The sequence below is a fragment of the Pagrus pagrus genome (assembly GCF_965226575.1).
Source record: "Pagrus pagrus genome assembly, chromosome: 17".
Classification (NCBI taxonomy): domain Eukaryota; kingdom Metazoa; phylum Chordata; class Actinopteri; order Spariformes; family Sparidae; genus Pagrus; species Pagrus pagrus.
The window spans coordinates 5,128,627-5,149,826 of record NC_140201.1 but is presented as its reverse complement, the minus strand read 5'-3'; the positions used below and the strand labels follow the sequence as shown (position 1 = coordinate 5,149,826).

The following is a 21,200-nucleotide window of genomic DNA, read 5'->3' as shown; positions in this document are numbered from 1 at the left end:
GCTGCCCAGGATTTCACGAAAGAAAACAACTACAAATGTAAAATGACTTAAGAGTGGATGTAGGCCAAAGAAAGAGCAACAGTCACAGTTTAAATCACCATAAAAATGAAAGCATTAACATGTTTGTGTTCAGATAAATCATTTAATGTACCCCGTTAATTTACCACCTTACTTTTAATAGTAAAGAGGTTACTTTGACATGAAAACATATTTTGAAATCTGCTGATTTGTACTGAGACTCTAGAAAAATTACAATAAAAGTAACATGTAAATGGAAAGAAGACTGAATTACTTTCTTAAAAATACCAGAAAGTTTAGAATTGTTTTTATTGTGGACTTAAATAAAGGACTTTCCTGTAATCTTAGTCAACATAATCAGTTTTATGATTTGTCTTACTTGGTGAAAGGCATCTGAGTGAATTTCTGATTTGGTGTGGGTTTGATGTTGTCATCTCCAGGCTCCCGGGGTGTTTTAGCTGATATTAAAGACACTCAGACCGTGTCCCCTTACCTTAACCCACCTCTCACCCAATATGACCTGAGCCTGAAAGGCTTCTCTAATCCAATGAGCGCTCCAAACACTGAGATTCCTGATAAATGCCAGCTGGACAAGTACACACTGTATGTTCCAGGGATTCGGGGGACTTCCCTGGCTGCATCTGTAGATATTGTTCATTAGTCTACAGCCAAATTTGTTCAAGTGAGGATGAATTTGCATTTACTATTCTCTCTTGTCTCTTCCATTGCCATTTTGGAAGGAGCACAGCCGAAGTAGAGATGGCAATAAATCAAAGATTGGTATCATTTGACACCATCTGTATGTGGATTGATAAATAAGACTCGGGCTGCATGGTATGTTAAAAAAAAAAATCAGATGGCAATTATTTTTGACAGATTTTGAGGTTGCGATATGATTCACTACTAGTGGGAACAATCATTTTGGCCTCACAGTTTTCATTTCCACTGAAAAAACTATTAAAATTATGATAATGAGACGTTTGCTTGGGTCTGTACGGAACAAACATGTTTTCTTACATTACGAGAACAAGATTTGTAGGCCAGGACATCTCTGCAGCACTACAGTACCTCATTATAATGCTGTTTTGTAACACATTTTACCTTCATCAAAAAAATGCAACTTCTTGCAGGATAGGATATTGTTCTCGTGCCACAAAGACAAACATACATTCCAGAACTGTAAAACAGGGATGTGAAATAAACTCAAGCACATACAACATTGTGTTAGATCTTTAATATTTTCAATATTTAGTCTTTTTGTTGTTGTTTAGAAATATTGCACATGGTCAACATGCCTGCTTATGAGATAACACTCGCCTCGCTCATCCTAAAATTCCTTCTCCAAAGTAAGGACAGTTTATTTTTAAGCACAATCATACAGTGTACACGCATACATGTGTGTGTATGCACATATGTCTGTGTGGGTGTGTTCACGCGTGCATGTGATTGCACATGCATGCAGATGGACAGCCCTAACCCCAAAGAGATGTGAATTGATAGTCTTCTGTTACCTGTGTGTTTATATATATATATTTATATATAATATATCCTGAATATATATTTCATATATATCCTGAATCAACTGGGTTTGATAACAGTCAAGATGGCAGACAAAATAGTCATGGTGACTATAAAAATACTGTCTCTAGAGTAGAATGTAGAATACAATGAAAAATATACTATTGATAATGTTGCTGTGTGGATAAAGAACAAGAGGTTGGTTGTGTTAAGACACTACCTGCATGTGCCAAAACATACACACACACCCAAACACAGACCTAAATGCACATATATGGAAATACCGGTATATATATTTTTTCACACATCCAACTGTATACAGAGAAACAAAAGAGATACCCATAATAATAACTACCCCCACTCTTCACTGAGGAAGCAAAGAGCCAAAAAGTGCTATTCAAAAGTTGTCTTTGACTTTTAGTAAGTTATACCCTCTATCTCTTCAACAATAACAATAATTGTGTGATTCTTTTTTGTTTTGTTTTATACCATAGTTAAAGATAGTATCACAACAGCTCATTCCTCTCACTGACTGACTGCACTGATTTAATATCTATGGCACAGAGCCTTCCCCCGGAAACAAAATAACCCACCCATTTCCAAAAAAAAAAAAAAAAAAAAGTCCTATTGCACCATTTGACGGGAAAGGATAAAGTGTCGAGAAGAGAGGGAAGAGGGGAGGGCTCCAGAGACTGCCCTCCAGGGCTGGTCTAGGATCTGCTTTCCCTGAACTAACCCTAACCAGAGCCATCCTGAGCTACATAGCGCTTGACCCGGGACCAGTGCTTAAGGGCACTTTCTAACAACACTTGAGGGGGTTTGAGGGAGACGGGTGAGGTAAAGATGGGAGCGGAGGGTTGAGGAGAAACGGGTTAAAAGGAGAGAGGACAAGGGGAGGAGAAATGTGGTTGTTAACATACAGAACAAGGTTATTATTTTTTCTACTAAAACAATCTCTAAAAACAATACTTTCCTGATTTTACTTGCGGCGGTCCCACACGAGAAGGGCCGCACAAATTGTGCAAACACCTGATTTCTGCGTTTTACAAAACGACAAACACCCCTGCTCCCCCACTTCTGTGTCTGGTGAGAAATCGTAGAGTAGGGAAGGGGGAGGCGAGAACCGCCCCAGGTACAATTAAAAGTCGGGGGGCCACAGACTGATTTTGTCCCCTTCTTGTCCAAAGTTTTTTTTTTTTTTGTTGTGATTTTTTTTATGCTGGAGAAGAAACACAATAGAGCCACGAGAGAAAAACAGGCCACGGTAAAACTGGTTATTTCCACGGCAACGATAACGAGAGAAAGCAACATTATATCCACTGGGAGATTCAGAGAAGTTTGGTTAAAATTCTACTTTTTCTCTCTGTTGTTGGTGTCCTTATTCACTATTATTATTTGTCTTCCTATGGTTGGAATATGATTCTTCCGTCCGATGAGCATCATCCAAGTTTCTTCTTCTGCCATTTCTCTGCGGTCAGTGTCGAACTTAACGTTGAATCTTCAAAGCCTCACAACCAAAAGTCTCTTTACATAATCTCTTTACGGTGCCTGTTCACACAGGTTTTGGGGAGGGCACCCCAACAGACATACAGACATTTATAATCAGCTCCCGCCAATGAGGACTCAGTCTTTCATAATGGCAATAACTGAAGGTGCAAAGATTGGTCACACTACATCCCAACTCCTGCCTTCTTTTTGTTTGTCAGGAGCGAATAGATTTCATGCTTTCAGTTTCTCTTCTCACTACAATCACTAAAAACTGTGCAGGCCGATGGCTTGGTCACACCAGGGTTGACTGTGTTTGTGTACGAGTGCTCACACTGCACAGATGTGTCCATGCACTGCGTGTGTGTGTGTGTGTGTGTGTGTGTGTGTACTGTATATATGTGTGTGTGTGTGCTGTCTGTCTTGCAGCATCGAGGGGCTGTGGAATATTAGTGGAGGTCGTTGGGGTTGTGTTTGTGTCCCGACCACTGTGCTGAGGAGTGGAAGGGCGAGAAGGAGGTCAAGTCAATGGCATCTGAGGGCTGGCTGGCTGGCTGGCTGGCAACAGCAAACTGCATCTGCACAATAAGTGACAAAGTGCCTTTGTGTGTCATGGTCCTTGGTGGCGGCTCCTGGGGACTGCCAACCAAGAGTAACAGTCTGATTTGGTAAGGGTGCGTGTGCATGTGTGTGTGTGTGTGGGATCATGTGCATGCTGGAGATTACGTATGCACCATGGTTTGTGTGTGTGTATGTGTGTGTGTGCCGGAGAGATAGAGAGTGTACCACAGAGTTTGTGTGTCAGACTACAAACTACTGTACAAATGTGCTGAGAGCAGACCTGGGCGACGTGGTAACTGAAAATATTCTGGATAATCGGGGAACAAAAAGGGAAAACGATACTACAAGAAGCACTTGACTCATCAGGACTTGCATGTGATTTGTCCACTTTTGAGGCTTTTTTTTTCTTTAACGTCTGATTAGACGAATCAAGCGCGCCTTGAGTAGTTTGAATATTTGTGACCATATTCAAATGTATTCCTGCCCAGGTCTGGCGGAGATTAGTGCCAGAAGAACGGATCCCGCTGCTTCAACACATACAAGAACATTCAGCGGGGATGACACACTCCTCTCTCTCTTCTTCCTTCTTCCTTGATATTCACACTTTGTCATCCTCTCCAGCTTAGGATCCTTCGCTTTTCGGCTCCTCCGGGCTCCTTCCTTTGTCTCCGTGCTGCTCCGCCCCTCCGTCCTCCTGGGATGATTGATTGAAAGAGGAGCTGTGGGACGGGGCGGGGTTGGCTTCAGCTGACCCTCCAGGCTCGATGGTTCCGGGCACGGCCGTCTGCATGATCTTCTGACGGACCTCGCGGATCTTCAGCTGCAGACACACCTTGGTGGGGAAGGTGTCTGAGTAGCGTGCCTGGAAGGCAGCAGTCGCCTGAGCTGGAGAGGGTCAGAGAACAAGGAAAGTGAAAACAGGAAGCAAGGAGATAAAGCTGTATGGTATTAAGTATTACCATATCTCCTGTGTGTTATTCTTTAAGGGTCAGGGGATACTGAGACTGCATTTGCTACCAGCTGCAAGTACAGTTTTTTGTATTTACTGTGCATAATAACAATCACTAAGTCTGCACACTGGATTTCTTCTGTTTTTCAGAATACAACATTCTGACTTTGATATGGGCCATGTAAACAGCATATTCCATTTCCATGTTGAATTTTCCGATTAGGACATGTGTGATATGCACATATTATTTTAGCTTAAGTCAGTGATTCAATCTACAATCTTCAGTTCTTATTGAGACCATGTGACCAAGATCAGGTCCTATCTCTGCTGGTGGTTTACCTGAGGGGAAGAAGCCGTGTTCCTGAAACAGCTGCATGACCAGGGCCCGGCGCTGATCCAGGGTTCGACGCAAAGACGAGTAGGGGACCCGGTCCAAATCTCCCAGAAGATCCTCTCCTTCTGTACCTAAATGTACAAGCAGAACATTGTATCACTTTCATCACACCTTCATGAGCAGCTCTGCAGCTGACGTCACCTGTCGTACCTGCTCTGTCGAAGGTGAAGATGTCTCCCTCGCACTTCGCGGCGCTCTTGGGGGTGTTGGGCTCCGAGCTGCAGCTGGAGAGACGACGGGTCTTTCTCCTTGGGGAGCTGGGGTCTTCTGCTGTCAGCTCCAGCTCTGAAAACACAACACGAGAAGGATGAAGGAGGGAATAAGGAATAAAAGGGGGATAACAGAGTACGCATAGGAAGAGAGGTAAAGGTAGGAGTTGTGAGTGTTAAATTTGTTTTACTCTATTGGCTTCATATCCCTTTGGTGGTATTTCTCTGGATCAAAGTTAGTTCACATTTCTCTCTCTATGTATCTCACCGGTGGAGTTGCGTCTCTTCCTGCGGTAGCTTCCCAGGATGGCTCTTGGCGATGTGGCCAGACTCTGCAGAGTGGGCGAAGGCAGGACGTCCTCTGGGTTAAACTCTGGAAGCTCAGCGAAACGCTCCTCGAAATACATCTCCGTACTCACACCGCTGTGTTTCCTGCACACACAGAACACAGTGGTGTAATCCGGTGGTTAAAATATCGAGGGACTGCCACTGAATGTAAGCACATTTCTCATGCCTCCGGGCTGAGTTCTGCCAGGGCTTCACCACCACTCTCCTGCTGTCTAAATAAAGAACATAGAGGGTGAGCACTCCGCCCACTCACAGTCAGTAAACAAAGAGTTTCCACCATGTTTTTTTTTTGGAGGTAGCTAAACGTGGAGCTAGATGCAACTATGTGTAAAAATCAGTGTTAAATAAAGTCAACAAACGGTGTCCTCTCCAGGGTGCTGTAGCTCATCGTCAAGCTGCTTCTCACCCTAATTACAGAAGATCACATGAGCTCTCTCAGCTTGGAAAAATGTAAAGTGTTAAAATGGAGGGAACATTTCCTTACAACGATCAGAAAGACAGAAGGATTAGGCAGACTTGTTTTATTTTGCTCTGGCACTGATTCGACAAGAGCCATAACTTAAGTCTGATCACTGAGAAATAAAAGCTGAGAAATAAAATCATAACACTTATTTCATGTCATTTAGCAGATTCTGAAACTCTGAGGATCCTTTAGACCGAACCCACTCACATATGTTTGATTAAATAAAAAAAAAATAATGTGTGGATGAATGTGGAGTGCCTTCAGCTAATGATTCATGCCCCTCTAGTGCCGGCGCTTACTTGTCGAAAGAGTCAGGTGTCTTTTTGAGCGGTGGGGGTCGGAACTTGGTCTTCTTTGAGGAAGTGGGGGGGTCTCTTTCTGCAGGGGGAGGTGGAGGGGGGTCCAAACCTGAGGGTGGTGGAGGAAGGGAACGAGGTCCAGCCTGGGAAGAGAGCGAGAGAAAGACTGGTAAAACAGGGGTCCCATTGCAGCCCTGGCATGCACTCCTTTACTTTCTGTAGTCAAAAACCCCTTCACATGGGACATTAAACCCACTAATACCTGACTTTTGTCTTTAGTGAGAAAGGGTACAATCTGCATTCATGCTTGGATCAAACAACCTATTCATCAGCTCCAGCTCTGATCAGTAGTGATGGAAACACCCAGGTAGACGCTTTAATTTTCACCTCTTTTCCAGCATAATATGACGTGTTGTTGAAGTTGTCACATTAACACTTCCATCCGTCTCTGTTCAAGCAGCGCTCAAACGTTGCTGAGTTTGAAAGAGACACCACCATAACATTTTCACTGGCCTCCATGCTGGTTTCTACTGTCCCCTGTTTTCTGGTGCGTGTGTGACGTTGATTGTGACATATCAGAAAAAAACAAAACAAAGAGGCAAACTCATCTACTGGCAATGTGAAAGGAGTTAATTGCCTATATTTAGGGGGTTTACCTGCATTTAAAAAAGCCTACTTATATGTTTGTTGGCATGTCTTCTGTTGCTGTATTTTTGTTTCAATCTCAAAAAAATTCAAAAGGATTGAGCAGTTTGGTTTGCCGTGAGGAAAAACTGTTGAAAACCATCCGATGTAAGTCAGAAAAATGTGAAACAAGAAGAAAAATACATTCTAATAAATATTCCTGCGGATCTGTAAAATCAAAGATGTTTCCTGAGAGAAGTTCTTCGAGAAGAAGAGAAAAAAAAATCTGACCTAAAACAGTTCGCTTCGATTTCTAAAGATCCTTAAGCTTTGGTTAAGGATGTGTGCTTTGATGAATGAACGGGGCAGATATTCTCACCTCTTTGCTGCTGTCGCCCATGCTGTGGTCATCTCTGTCTGTCTCTCTGCTTCCCTTCTTCTCACTGTTCTCCTTCATCCCTCTCTCTCGCTCTCTGTCCATCTCGCTTCGTGTCTCATGTCCATCTCTCAGATTTTCCTCTTTGATGTACAGGCCGATGTCCTCCTCTTTTTTTACTGGAACAGATAAAAAAACATACCACATCCATCCTCATTAACCTCACTTTCCACAAGTCTTGCAGCATTTATCGTGCAAGCCCAGTTTCACTACAAGATTTTAAACTGAAAAACTGACTGATTCTGCAACAACATGGCCCTTTTATGCCTTAAACCGAAACCCACGGTGGAAAATATCTGATGATGCTGCAACACCATGTTTTTTGATCTTTAAAATTCAAAGTAAAAACTAATGATAGCGAAGATATTATATTTATATTTATATTATCTCATATTTTGTTTAGATGTTAGAGCTGAGGGGGATGAGATTCAAGAACAATTTTAAGGCTCCACACTCGACTAAACTAAACATTTTTGAGTGTCCCACACAACAGCAGGAAACCAACGTGACATTTAAAACCAAGGCAGACAAACCAAGCAGAGGTTTACCTGCTGTGGTGACAGCACAGCTTGACCACCCGTATCCTCCGTCCTCAGCCTGACCATCCAGCTGGCTCTCCCTCTTCACCTCCACCTTCGGCTCCAGCTCGACTGCCACGTTAGGCTGAGAGGGTGCCACCGCTGAACCCTGCGCCCCTGTCGCCAACGGAGAGGAAGGGTTCATAACGTCCTGGGCTGGGGCGGCCACTGCGGGCGGCATGGTTGTCATAGAGACCACGCCAGTAGCCAGTGCAACGGTTGGTGCGGGGTAGATGGCAGTTAGTACCTGATGAAAAAGATAGCAGAGAGAGTGCGTCAGTAAACAAGAGATTTTCTGTGTTTTACCTCTTTCACACAGGATGAAAAACAAAAACACTTACACCCACTAACAACTGGCTTTTGTCGTCAGTGGGAAAGTGTAAAATCGTCATTCAAACATTGCACCACATTACACCTGGCAAATTTTTGCCTCTTTTCCAACACACGCCGAAGTCAAAAACGTTCAAGCAGCTCTCGATGATCATTTAGTTGGTGTTGAGTTTTAAAGAGAGTCTGACTTAAAAGTTACTGGTCTCCATTCTGCGTTCTACCGATCCCGGTTGTCTGGTGCATTTGTGAAGTTGAACGTGCCAAAAGAAAGAAAGTAATCATTAGCCTGTTTTTGGCAGGTTTAAACCCACATTTAAAAAACCTGCATATACACGTTAAACATGGTGTAAAAATGGTATTATGTCCCTGGCGTCCCTGCTTTCAGCTGTGTTTGAACTAGAAGGATAAGAGGTGACAACAGCCACTGACAACTGTGAACATGTCATGAGAGGGAAAGCTAAAGCAGAGACTATGCTGTAAAAAAAACGTAGAAGTGGAATAAAATGTATTTACTTTTTTTACTAAAAATATATTATTGATCAAAACTGGTGCCTCACAATAAAAATTATAGTGTGGAGGCCACATGTGACCTTCAATATATTCTCTATAGTCATTTACGTAATGTCTCAGAAGGAGCATAGTGATGATTTGATACCAGCTTCACTTTTAATCCTGCTGCCTCAAGAAAATGTGCTCACTTTATTTCGAAACCTTTGACGAGGTTTAATTCATTCATTCATCTGCACTTTTTGTATTGAAAAGAAAAACTCATAGAACTGAAAAATTAACCTCAAATAAGACCCTTTTATTAATCAACTGCTAATGCTCAGCGCCAACTTTCACTGACCTTCACATGTCTAGAAATGATCAATGGAAGCAAAATAATAACTGATAAAAAGGTAGACGACATTCAATTTTTCACTCCTTAAACGCTTATTTTGACATCACCCACACACCACACACACTGCAGTCTAAGACTCTTTGATACGAACACTGTGCAGTTCTCTGCTCGTCTTTACCTGACGACCAGCGGCTCCCGAGGCCTGGCCCGGAGGGGTCTGCGATTGACAGCTTAGGGGCGGCGCTGGAGCTAACAGTGGCGGCTGACCGACGATCGGCTGAACCAGGGTTTGTCCGGCCGGGGCGATGGCGGTGAAGCCCAGCGTTGCCAGAGATGATGGGAGATAGGCCGGGCCTGGAGCGGCTGTGGCCTGTTGGACTGTGGTGACTCCTGGGCCAGACTGGACATAAGTGATCCTAGAGGAGAGATGAGTCATGAGTGTCAGAGCTGAATATTACAAATCACCTGAGCAGCTAATAATAACAGGAGAGTAGGGGAGCAACTGTAATAACACACACAAAAAAATAAAGACGACTTTAAGATTCAACAGACACACAGTCACCGAGATTTGCTGGAAGTTTTGCCTTTATCAAGAACAATAGTAAATATCCAAAAGAAAAAATAAGACAAGTCTCTTAAAACAAACAACTAACTGGTTTCCTTTCAAGAAAAATCTACGTTTTTATAATACTGTACAGTATACTACTAATACTGTACTGTATTTTGTAATTTTGGGGAGTTAAAATTATGTTACAGGACATCACAAGATTTTCCTGGACATTTTGCTTTTGCTCTAATTTTCCACGACTGGAAAACTGATCAACTGTTTTCCAGATTTTCCAGATTTTCCAGGATGCGTGGGACCATGATCAATGGATTCTTTGATCTAAAAAGTGTCAGAAAATAATGAAAAACACCCATCACAAAGACCTACTTGACTTCAAATGTCTTGTTTTGTTTGACAGACAGACCAAAATAGTCTTATCTAAACTTGTAAACTTTGAGAAAAAGACATTTAAAGTCTCGACAGGAAGCATCAGATCTCACATCGCTCCAAGGGATGATGGAGTGTCAAAATGTGTTCAAAGTGTTGAATTCCTTTATCTACATCTACTGCACATTAAGCAGAATTAACATTATGACCTGGCTAAAATCGAAATCCGACAGCATCTCTCTGTCTCGGGAGGCTCTCTGACCGGCCGAGAAAATAAACTCTCGTATTTGTTGCTGTCTTTCAGGTGTCGGGCCTGCGTTAGTGACCTGGTGGGTGGAGAGGTCAGAAGAACGGTCTGTGGGGGCGCGGCACCGGGAGTCATCACCGTTGCCATGGAAACAGGAAAGGGGCTCCCAGGATGCACTGCTGCTGCGCCGTTAGGGTGAACGTTGGTCTGAACGACAGGCATGGGAGCGATCTGGATGATCTGTGAGGCGCAGGAAGACAAATAAACAAAAGGCAAACAATTTAAAAACAGATATTTTTAGAGAGGACACGTCTGATTCAAACATTTATTTTTCATGTATCTAGAGAGACAAACTTATAAATATTGAATGTTGTTTTACAATCCTCAGAACAATTCAAGCACTCTGTTAAAGCAACTAGTGCCTGCTTCTCATTTGATTTAACTGGTTTAATCGTTCAGTCTGTAAGATTTCGGGGATTTAGGGACAGAAACGGAAGATAAAATTCATAAATATATTTTATTTCGTGTATAATCACCTGAAACTAAGATTTTTATTTGCATTACTTTAGAATGAGCCTTTTCATATCTAAAGAGGTAGGAGGTGCTCTTCTACAGAGTCTGCCCTGTTGCACCACCATGTTTTTACAGCAGCCCAGAACGTTCAAACCAAACACTGGCTCTACAGAGGGCCTTTCATGTTTTTTGCATTTTTAAGCAGCCACCGTAGGAGGAGGCATCTGCAATCTGCAACCTCACGGCTAGACGGCTCTAAATCCTACACACTGGACCTTTAATTGATTACTCATTAGTCAATAAATAACAGTGAGAAATAGTGAAAAAAAGCTCATGACAAGTTCCAAAAGCTCAGGAGACCCTAATTAAATTGTTTTATTATATCATGATTATTATTTAAAGTGGTAGATCTGAAAATGTCGTGTGAAAAGTAAAAAGCACATTTCTTTGTACATTTTTTGCTGCTCTATGCGACATAATGATGAAATTGGGAATGAAATGGGTACATCAAGATGACAGGTAAGAAGTGTATTTTTTGCACATTTTCTGCTGCTCTCTGTGGTTTCCTTTATTGACAGAATCAACATGTGAACTTGACGAACTTTATCCAAAGCACCTGTTTTCATAACATCTTTAATGCCCTGTAAAAGACTTCAGAGTTGAAACGCTTCAGCTTATCCATAAGTAAATAAAGATTACTCTTATTATCAGAGTGCCTCAGATTCTTTGTAAGACTGCTAACCTAAACCACAGACTTAGACATAGACAGCTGTGGAGAATGATGGATTACTTGTAACAGGTTTATGTAATTGGGATAAAAAAAAGTTATAGAAAAAAAAAAAAAAAAAAAAGATAAAATTAGATTACAGATACATTAAGTAAAAAGTGGGGGTTACTAACAGGATTATAACTTACAAATAAATGATACATGATATGAATGATAAACACACAACGTCGAACTGGTCTCGAGTGAAACTGAATACTGAATACTGGTTTTCATTATTATCATAAATAAAACTTCCACATTACTTCATTTGTGCCCCTGAGCCAGTGTAAATATTTAATTTACAATGATAAAAAAGACAAACTCTGTTACCAATTCATTTTCTGTCCACTGAATCATGGATTAACTATTTCAGCAGCGTGTGAAGTCTGAGTCCAGATGAAGACTGACTGAACATTAAGCAGATTTCTTAAAAAACTTCTCTTCACCACACCGACCGTCTATTATCCACTGTGTTCCTATCAGGAACATGTGTCCTCCCTGTCTGGTCTTTATGCTCCTGCTGCTGCTGTGGATGTAACTACCTTGTCACCTGTCAGCAAACAGGGTGGCGCCGATTTATCCTCGGCGCTGATGACACTCGTGTTGACATTCTTACCTTGTTTGCTGTTGCGGAGCCGTTCTGCACAGGAAGAGGCGGAGCGACCAGGGAAATGGAAGGATGAGGAGGAGTAGACCCTGTTCTCACTGTTGCCATGGGAACCAACATCTTGCTCTGCAAGACAGGCGACTGGGTTTGGACTAATGAGTGAGAGGGAGAGAGAGAGAGAAACAGAGAGAGGGAGAGAGAATTAAAACACTCAGCGTGAGAAACAGATGAATCGAGCAAAGGAGGGGAGGTGAAGACAGAACAGGAGCGACGGGTGGGTGGAGACACACTGAGACAGAGAGGACATTTCAGCCTTTGATAATAGTGAAATTCTTTGCTCATAACAAGGTGGAACAATGTTCTGTTGCTTCTGACTCTTATGAATAGAGAGTGATTAAGGCATGGGTGGGCGGCGGGCGCTCATACTCATGTCAACAGTGTTTCTCCTGTCAATCATTTATCTCCTCTTTACGTAAGCCAATCACATCTATTTTCAGTGCTTCCTGTGGAGGTGATTAGTAAGAAATAAGGGAGCCACAGCAAAAAGCAAAATCAAAGAAAGACATTTTAGTTTTCAGTGGACCGGTGCACACTAACTTATTCTTTTTTTCAGCCAATCGTTGCTCTCTGTCTCACCTCTGGTCCCGGGGCTGACTGACGCAACTCTGATTCCCGCCCCCGAGTGCACGCCATTGGCCACGGCGGCATTGGTGGGCAGGGAGAGAATTTGCTGGTGGGTGAGTTGAGGGGAGGAGGGGCTCTCGGTAGGCAGGATGTACTGGACCTGAGCTAGCGGCTTGGCGCCGGCGGGAGGTGTGAGAGAGGAGGTGGCGGCAGTGGGGTGGAGCTGGGGCTGGAGGACAGGTAGGGGGGTTTGTGCGTGCGGCTGCGGGGTGAGGAGCTGCACTGGTTGGGCAGCGGGGAAGGACCCTCCCAGCACCAGGTTAGTGACCAGGCCGCTGCCCCCCAAAGGGCTGACACTGACTGGACCGGGAGAGGAGGATGAGGACAGGTACCCACCCCCTGCAGTGATTGGCAGCTGCTGAGGTCCGCCTCCTCCAATCAGGAGAGCGGCTTTCTTGTCCTGAGGCAGGGAGCTGAGGGTGACGGCTCCATCCACTGGCTTGCTGGCGATGGGGATGGGGATGCTGGCGATGGGTCGTACCACATTGGTCACCATGGTGGGAGCCATGCGGACAGCGCCGAGGACCTGGGTCGAACCCTGCTGGGCCAAAGCGAGGGGAGTCTGGGCGCTGGATGTCGAACCTGCGACGGACAGAGAGGAGACACCCTGCCCACCTCCTTCTCCTCCACCTGCTGCTGTTTCTTCTCCTTTGGATCCTCCCTCGCTCCCCTCCTCTCCTCCATCTGGAGCTCTTTTTCTCTTCCTCTCAGAGCCCTCTTCACCACCTCCTCCACCTCCTCCTCCGTTCCCTTTAGCTGAGGTGGAGTCAGAGTGAGGGATGGAGGGAGAGGAAGAGGGGAGAGAAGAGCGAGCCACTGGCTGGAAGCCATGCTGGAGGGGAGAGAGAGACGGAGAGAGGGAGAGATCAAAGCTGGGAAAGTTGCTATGAAAAGTTCTTCTCTTCTTCATGAACACACAAGTTTCTCAACTAACTCAGAAAAATCTGTGGGTTTTAATGCTTGATGGGAAGAAAGGACTTCAGACACTAAAAGCTTGAATCAAACCACCAACGATACAATGATTTAAACGCAGAATTACACTGTTGATATAAGAATGCAACTCTTAGAGACTTTGTAAATCGAGCTACATCAACATCTAAGTTATACTGCTGATGAAGACCCAGATTCAGATTTTAATTAATAGAAAATGTTTTGCAGTGCAGCTTTTTACTAATTCTGGTGCCTTAAACTCAATTCCTTGACACAGAGACTAATTAGAAACGAGTACTGATTAAAAATAAATACATTGTTAACAAAAGTACGCATACAGAATAAAACTGGAGGGACATGGTCGTCTAGTCTAGTTCGAAGTAAAGTCCATTGTCGATACTAATTCAAGTTATTTGATGATCACTGCAGCTACCTGTCCATCGGGTTCGTCTTCGTCGCTGTCCGTCACTCTCTCTTTACACTTGAGGTCAATGGAGCCTTCAGGACAGGAATCCTCTGAGGGTGGGACACATATTAGAAGTCAGGGTTTTGGCAAGCGTCAGCATAATGGACTAAACACCCTACAGAGAGGTAAAGTCACAACTGTTCCAGTGGACCACCATAAAATATGTGTGGTAGTGAATGGCAGGAAACAAATTATTTTTTGATTCCGTTTGAATTGTGCCATGAAATACACATAATGATGTTTGTCAATTTAAAAGATAGTTTTCAACACGAGAAAGTAGAAAGTTTGTCATAAAACTAATCAAGGCTGTGAAAGTACGTTATTAGAAAGACTACACACCCAACAGTTGCGTAAGTGACGTGACTAAAACCTCGTACAGTCGCTCCCGTGTATAAGCTCTCTCACAAAACTGACTAACTCTCCTTTATCGTAACGACAGCTATAAATACTGTATGTCCAGATTTATTGTGTTTTTTACCTTTTTTTTAACGCTTCTTCTGTGCTGAGGTGACGGCCATGTTGGTGCTGGAGACGTATGTTAAGCGAGAAATGTAGTTCACTATGCAGTTTCACACAAAAGTCAGTGGTATTTTATTATCTTTACGACAAACTGCGACTTTCTTGACTGAGTTAGAAATATCTTTTAAATTGACAAACATCATATTTGTTCAACTGTTGCCTGGAAGTGATTTAATTTGTAATTAGAGTTGAGGAAGTGCAGCACTGATAATGCCTGGACAATCAAATTGCAAAGGCAGAAGGGTCGCCATCAAATAGCCAATTATGAGCTTTCGTTATTGTTATATTTCAACACAAGCACTTATTGGTCTGGGGCCGAGGTTAAATGACTCAGCTACTTTTTTTTAAAGCTTTTAGGTGTTTTGCTGACAATGTCTTTGTTAAGACACTGATCATTGTGGGAACTGAAAGTATGACTCTGGGGTTATGCAACAGTCTCTCTAACCACTAGGCCACTGTGCTGATCATTTACTCACCCATGACATCGTCGTCCCCCTCTTCCTCACAGATGACCATGCGCTCTTCGTCGCTCGTCACATCCTCGCTGACCCCGCCCTGGTACAAGGACTGAGGCAGCTGCCGGTGGCGAAACAAACCCGCCCCGTCCTCCTGAGAAAGTGGAGAAAAAAACATTTTAAAATTCAAAACTGTTTAAAGACCTGTTGTGGAATAATGTTGCTGCAGACACATTTATTTTATAAACTCAAACAGAATAACCCTAAGTACCGAACAACAACACTTCAGAAGTAATATTGCTATTATCAAAGCATGCATACATAGAGTATGAGGCTTTGCCAGCAGCATTAAATAAATGCCTTGAAAACAAAAGAGCTAACATGCAGGCCTATTCCCGTGTGATTAGGAGCGAAGCAGCAAACACCACAGTCTCATACCTTCAAAGGCACTAAAAAAGTAGAAAGTGAAACCTTTGAAGTTGGAGGCTGAGCTCCCCCAGAGCTTTCAGTGGGTTTTCAACAGCAGCAACTCAAGCCCTCACGCAAAGAACAAAGAGAGTCCATTTGAACTGTTTCTGAACAGCGTGCTTTCACTGCTAGAGTTCAACCAAAATGCTCCGCAGTGCGAGGGGACGCACGTCTGCTGTGAGTGAATACACATGCATGTTGGTGCGAACGTGCTCACACAGCCTTTCTTTCTGCACTTTTATTAGTTTTGCGCTTCTCTTTGTTCTCTTAGATGCAACAAATGTTATGAAAGTGCATGAATAATACTCTTGACTTAACTGACAGCACATGATTATAACTTTCTCTAGCTTTCAGAATAAACTAGCTGGAGATCTATAACAGTTTGCTTCACATCTTTAGATCTCCAGAGTCTGTTTGCTGCCTTTGAGCTACAGATTAACAACCTCCTACCTTCTCCAGGTCTCTCTCCCTCTCCCTCTGCTCCAGGGTGTGCACGGCACTCTGGGAAAAGGCTCGGGGACGGGGGTGCTGCCCTGCAAACAGCCCCCCTTGACGCTCCGATCCCCCTGGCCAGCCCGAGCCTCCTACCTTCCCCTCGAGCACCTGGGACTCTGGATGGGGATCTGGAGAAGAGAGGAGAAAGACTCTGAGCGAAGATCAAACACCGCAGAGTATCATCGAGGAACAGATCAATAAAACTTTGAATTAGTTTCATAAAATCCACACCAGCACTCCGTCTAAAGTATCAGCAAAATTATTTTTGTAATTTTTTCTTAAAATTGTTCAATCTGATTGAATATTTTAAGTCAGTGCAGGATCTAAAACAGAAAAAAAGATATAAACCAGCTGATGAGGTTGAAACCAAAGTTTTACTTGTAAGAGGCATTTTGAACATTGGCTTCAAGATGCTAATCAGAGCTAATCAACACACACACACACACACACACACACCTATGCTCTCCGACATGCTCCTTTCCCGTGACTCCTTTGGCGTCCCACGGCCCTCAGATAGCGACTTCCTGCGGTCCTTGTTGCACCACTTCCAGTCTGGGTGGGCTCTGAAGTGGGCCTCTTTTACCTGGAGGAGGAGGGGGAGGAGGGGGAGGAGGAGGAGGAGGAGGAGGAGGAGGGGGAGAGGGTCTTTAATTTTCTGTTGCTGTAATTTAAGTGTCTGCAGTCCAACCAAATTTCCATCATTTAAGTCTGGACAAGCTGCTACTGCTCTGGGTGAATGTGAATGTATTGATATTTAGCTGAAAACATTCTGATCAATTCACTACCAGAATGTTAAATGCTCAGCATGTAATTTCTGCCACTGCGGTCTCTCGATGAAAACAAAAACGTAGTAGTAGACCAAGTAGTGTGGGATCATGGGAGCTGTTGTCTTTGGGTTCATCTCAGCTGTCTGTCGCAGGGCTCCAGTCCGGTCCGTTAAGATGTATTAATAAGTTAAAACAACAAAGTTTCAAACAAACTAACTGATCGAGGCAGCGGTAGACCAACAACTCCCACATTCTGCAAGGTAAAGTTACAGTCTGGCAATTCTTAGGAGTGTGGTGGGTTTGAAGAGAACACAGTTGGATATAGCAGTCTGTCTGTGCAGGAATCAATCAAAGGCCTTTGTCAGACTGTCTTTATAATTGTGTGTCCTTCATCATACAATACAGGGTAATGACAAACAAACAATCAACAGAGCCGCCATTCTCATAAGTTGTGATGTGACGTTCGTTTCGCACAACATGATTTGTCGATACCTTCAATCGCAGTGGAAAGCTCAGAAAAATCAACCTCAATGCCAAAAAAACAATATGTCGTTGTTTCGTCATGTAACATTTGCTTTCTGTGTGAAAGTACTCATGACAAAAGCAACAGTTTGCTTTCAGCTTTCAGTGTGTAAAGACTGTAATGTTACGTATTATATCTCTAAGACTACCCTTTAACTTCGACAAAGCAAAACAAACAAATTATATTTCTTTACCTGGAAGGCCAGATCGTGGTACTGCTGCTTCTCGTTGGGCCCCAGAGCGTACCACCACTCCCCCAGGATCTTGCTGACTGTCCGGTTGTCCTGGTTGGGGTGTCGCTGGTGCACCAGGGCGCGGTGGCGTTTACTGAAGATCATGAATGCATTCATGGGACGGCGGATGTGGTCCTTCTCCCTCTGCTTGGGGTTTGGAAGAGGACAGAAAGTTTAGACATTTCTGGTGAGCTGCAGGAGTGACATTTAATGAGCATTAATCTTTCTGTTTTCTCTATCTTGTTGCCCTTTCTACTGATTGACTGTCGGTGGTCTGACCTTCCTGTCTCCGTCCTTAGGCAGGGCGCTGAGGGACTGTGTGCGTCTCTTCATGGGGCCAGAGGAGGGCGCTGGATCGCTGGCCACACCCGGAGAGAAACTGCATTCACACACACAGAAAAAGTGAAACTGTGAGTCCACAAGAGACGGGAAATCAAGGGAGATTCCTGTGAGGGACTTTCAGGAAGGCAACAAGGCTGAAGGGTTGTGAAAGATTTAGCGAGGAGTCCGCATTTATTTTAACACTGTTGTATTTATTTCACACCTTTGTGGTGTGACGGTCCATGAAGCATTCAACCAGTGTGACATGTTGTGCTGTATAAACCACACCTGTTATTTTTATTGATTCTGTAACACACAGAGATCACATGTCAGCCAACCAGAACAGTCTCTCCCCTTTGTCGTTCTGACTTTCTTTCCCTTTCATTTACTGTGAATATAATCAGCACACTTCTCTTTATCTCCTCAACTGTGGTTGTTATCACTGTGCATGATAACTGGTGAATATTTATTGTGTTAATTCCGCAGAAACTGCTGTTCCTACCACCAATACATTGCACTCTTCTTGCAAGCCAAGCTTCCAGGAAAAAGAAACCAGACACAGAGTAAATAAAAGCAAAAAGCAAATAAAAATGCTCTCACAAACTGGGTTGAGCTTGAATTATTATTGTATTACAGCCGCTGGAGAAAGCAAATAGTAAAACAGACATTACTTTGTGTGAAAATTCTGATTATTATTTCAATAATACCGCAGTTTACATTTGTGGTGACACTTGCAGAGAGCCAAAAAGAAAACATGAATAATGAAGCGTGAATCAAGACGGATACTGTAGAAGGAAGAGGGTCAACAAAATGAGCCAGAAGCTCCCAGGCACAAGCAATCAGCCAATCAGCGGTTTAAAATTCTGGTTATCTTTTGTATAAAGTATACACCACATACTTCCTAACTATTAGCAATAGAGCAAACAACTATAGATAATCAATCGTGAATAAACCGTGATAAATGGTTTAATGGCAAAAAGGGCAAAAAAGGCAAGGCTGTTTAGATTTAACCAGCAGAAAAGTCTTTTGAAATTGAGCTGGCAGACAGAACGTCTGACTCTCTGTTAGGGAGTGAACTCAGTGTCAAGCCGTGACTAGAAGTGTATAGCCGGGTTTTCGGCCTTCTCGTCTAGTTTTTCAAAAGCATTTTCATTGTATAGAAATAACGCATAATGCAGGAAAGATTACATAAAAAGAAGGCAGAAGAAGAAGAAGATGAAGGCCATGAAGGCAGACGCTGAGCCATAAGAGACGAGCAAAAAAGGACAGGGTCACAATTATCAGAGCAAGGGAGGGAGATTGAGGTTACGTGCGAGTTCAGTTGGGGTCAGATGTGCTATTTGTATGAGCGTGTGTGTGTGTGGGTGGTGTTTAGCTTTCTTTGTAGCTGGAACCATCAGGAACCATCATGGGAGACATATTATGGTGACAGGAGGCTGAATGAACATCTTCAGTCAGCGAACTATTGCTGGCTACAACATACTTCAGCTAGGTGATGTCATCCACCTGTATTAGTGTGTGGCACTACAGTTACTACAAGAGAAAGTGAAAAATAGTTAAAGGAACAGTTCAACCAAAATCAATAATACATGTTTTTCCTTTTTCCTCCTTTTATCTGTAGTGCTGTTTATCCATCTAGATTGTTTTGGCCAAGTTTTGGAGATATCGGCCGTAGAGAGATGTCAAACAAAATGGAGCTAGATGGCACTTGGCTTCCATCCATCCATTATCCCAGCTTCCCCCAATCCCAGCTGACATCAGGCAAGTGGTGGGGTACATCCTGGACAAGTCGCCAGTTCACCACACCACTGACACAGAGGGACAAACAACCATTCACGCTCACATTCACAACTACGGGCAATTTAGAGTGACTAATTAACCTCACTTGCTTGTCTTTGAATTGTGGGAGGAAGCCAGAGTACCCGGACTCCCAGGACCGCTAACCACTGCGCCACTGCGCTGGCACAAAAAAGATATCTGAAAAACTCAACAGCAGTGTTTCCAGAAATCATGTCCCAGTTACTCAAGATCAAGAACTCTATTATGAACATTATTACTGGTGCACGCAGCTGTGTCCCAGCTTACTAATATGTATTGCCTGTCTGTTGAATATTTCTTAACTTAACGTTTGGCTTTGCTTGTTTGTCAAACTGCTTGTGTATGATACTCTTGTTCTTGGTTTGTTTGACAAGTATTTGTCTGCTGGCTGTGTGCCTGTTGCTTGTGTGCTAAACTGTATGTCATTATGTAATGCTTGTGTCACGTGCTTGTATGTAAGTAATGGGTGTGGTGGAACTTTTGGATGTGCGCTGTTGCTTCTTAACCTATGATAATTTCTTTTTAGCTCCTAACCCCTTTCCTCAAGAGGCTTTGCCTTTTAGCAGGGAGCCATTGTAAATAAGAATTTGTTCTTAATGACTTGCCTGGTTAAAAAAAGGTAAAATAAAAGATAATCTACAGACCTTGTTGTGAGCAGTTTCATGTAGGAACTATTTTCTTTCTATCGACCTACACCCGCCATCTGTATCACCGTGCAGAATAAGGAAGGAGGCAAACTAATGAAACTAGATTAGTTTATAGCTAACCAATACCGCTAGCTCACCTAGCACCATTAAGCTAGCTAACGCTACACCTCAGCTGGGGAGAACGCCATTCATCACGGGTCCCACACCTTTTCCATAGTCAAACTCAAGCACCTCTCAAGCTTTTTCAAGGTGCATATTCAAGCTTTTCCAGCCCAAATTATAATTTCACTTTATGTGTCAGCTATAACTGTCATATATAACCTGGCTGGTCCAATATAAAGCCATTTATTATGAAAGTCAAGCAGTAACAATTTCAAGGGGTTTCAAGCACTTTATCCAAAATCCAAGCACTTTTCAAACTTCGAAAACACAACATTAAAATTCAAGTGTTTTTCCTGATTTCCAGCACCTGTGCGAACCCTGATTCATCACCCTGCGCGGTCATGAGTCACAAGTCCAAGAATAGATCCATGTTTCCTTCTACGTGATGATACAGCTGCATGGTGTAGTTCAGTAAAAAGATAAAAGTTCCTACATGACACTGTTCACAACAAGGCCCGTGGATTATCTTGAGCAACCATAACATGGTTTCTGGAAACAGACATTACAGTTGACTTTTTCAAACCACAAGCTGAGTGACGCAGACATCTCTATGACTGATATCTCCACTCTGCAACTCACACCGAAACAATCTA

The 21,200-nt window shown here is 43.2% G+C and overlaps 1 protein-coding gene across 2 annotated transcripts in view; it reads right to left on the bottom strand.

Moving 5' to 3' along the window:
• Positions 1-1,235: 1,235 nt before the first annotated feature.
• Positions 1,236-21,200, bottom strand: part of cica (capicua transcriptional repressor a) — a 43,296-nt gene continuing 23,331 nt past the window's right edge. Inside the window, exons 6-22 of one of the 2 annotated variants that reach the window (XM_084378721.1) lie at positions 17,939-18,038; positions 17,621-17,806; positions 16,594-16,720; positions 16,093-16,265; positions 15,196-15,328; positions 14,168-14,250; positions 12,757-13,636; positions 12,130-12,272; positions 10,314-10,474; positions 9,232-9,469; positions 7,853-8,129; positions 7,248-7,423; positions 6,245-6,387; positions 5,403-5,566; positions 5,076-5,210; positions 4,871-4,996; positions 1,236-4,467 (exon numbers count right to left, since the gene is read on the bottom strand). In XM_084378721.1, coding sequence (XP_084234847.1) covers positions 4,205-4,467; positions 4,871-4,996; positions 5,076-5,210; positions 5,403-5,566; positions 6,245-6,387; positions 7,248-7,423; positions 7,853-8,129; positions 9,232-9,469; positions 10,314-10,474; positions 12,130-12,272; positions 12,757-13,636; positions 14,168-14,250; positions 15,196-15,328; positions 16,093-16,265; positions 16,594-16,720; positions 17,621-17,806; positions 17,939-18,038 — 3,508 coding nt within the window. In that variant the 3' untranslated portion in view covers positions 1,236-4,204. The remainder of the gene's footprint in view (positions 4,468-4,870; positions 4,997-5,075; positions 5,211-5,402; positions 5,567-6,244; positions 6,388-7,247; positions 7,424-7,852; positions 8,130-9,231; positions 9,470-10,313; positions 10,475-12,129; positions 12,273-12,756; positions 13,637-14,167; positions 14,251-15,195; positions 15,329-16,092; positions 16,266-16,593; positions 16,721-17,620; positions 17,807-17,938; positions 18,039-21,200) is intronic. The other variant, XM_084378722.1, reaches the window with a different exon arrangement.